The 424-nt window shown below is 52.6% G+C and overlaps 1 protein-coding gene across 1 annotated transcript in view; it reads right to left on the reverse strand.

The window, feature by feature from the left end:
• EMH_0005340 (oxysterol-binding protein, putative) overlaps positions 1–424 on the reverse strand; it is a gene marked incomplete at both ends in the record, with an annotated part of 12,791 nt that overhangs the window by 4,456 nt on the left and 7,911 nt on the right. Inside the window, 1 exon segment of the mRNA XM_013497169.1 lies at positions 1–271. Within this exon segment, the coding sequence (XP_013352623.1) occupies positions 1–271 (271 nt within the window).

Here is a 424-nt window from a genome sequence, read left to right on the forward strand (position 1 = left end):
TGCTGGCGCCACTGCTGCTGACTCTGCTGTTTCTCCTCGTGCTGGAGATACTGCTGCCGCTACTGCTACTCCTAATGCTGCGTAGGCGACGGCTACTGCTGCAGAGACTGCAACTGCTGCAGCAACAAGAGCAGCAGCACCAGTAGCACGGTCAGCAGCAGCAGCAGCGAATGCGTGGAGGTCAAGGTTTACCTGCTCCGACAGAAAGCGAAAACCCTTGTGTATGAGCTCGAAGGTCTCCCCCAAGAGCGGGTTGAAGGGTTTGTAAGTCCTGCATATACACCACAAACCCTTAACCCTAAACCCTAAACCCTAAACCCTAAACCTTACAGCCAATTCCTAAACCATAAAACGCTCACTGGCCGTTGTCTCCTGTTCTGGCGTCCTGCATACCGGTGTTTATATTTTTACGGGGTAGGGTTTA

Source organism: Eimeria mitis, genomic scaffold, assembly GCF_000499745.2.
Source record: "Eimeria mitis Houghton genomic scaffold, Emh_scaff251, whole genome shotgun sequence".
Classification (NCBI taxonomy): Eukaryota; Apicomplexa; class Conoidasida; order Eucoccidiorida; family Eimeriidae; genus Eimeria; species Eimeria mitis.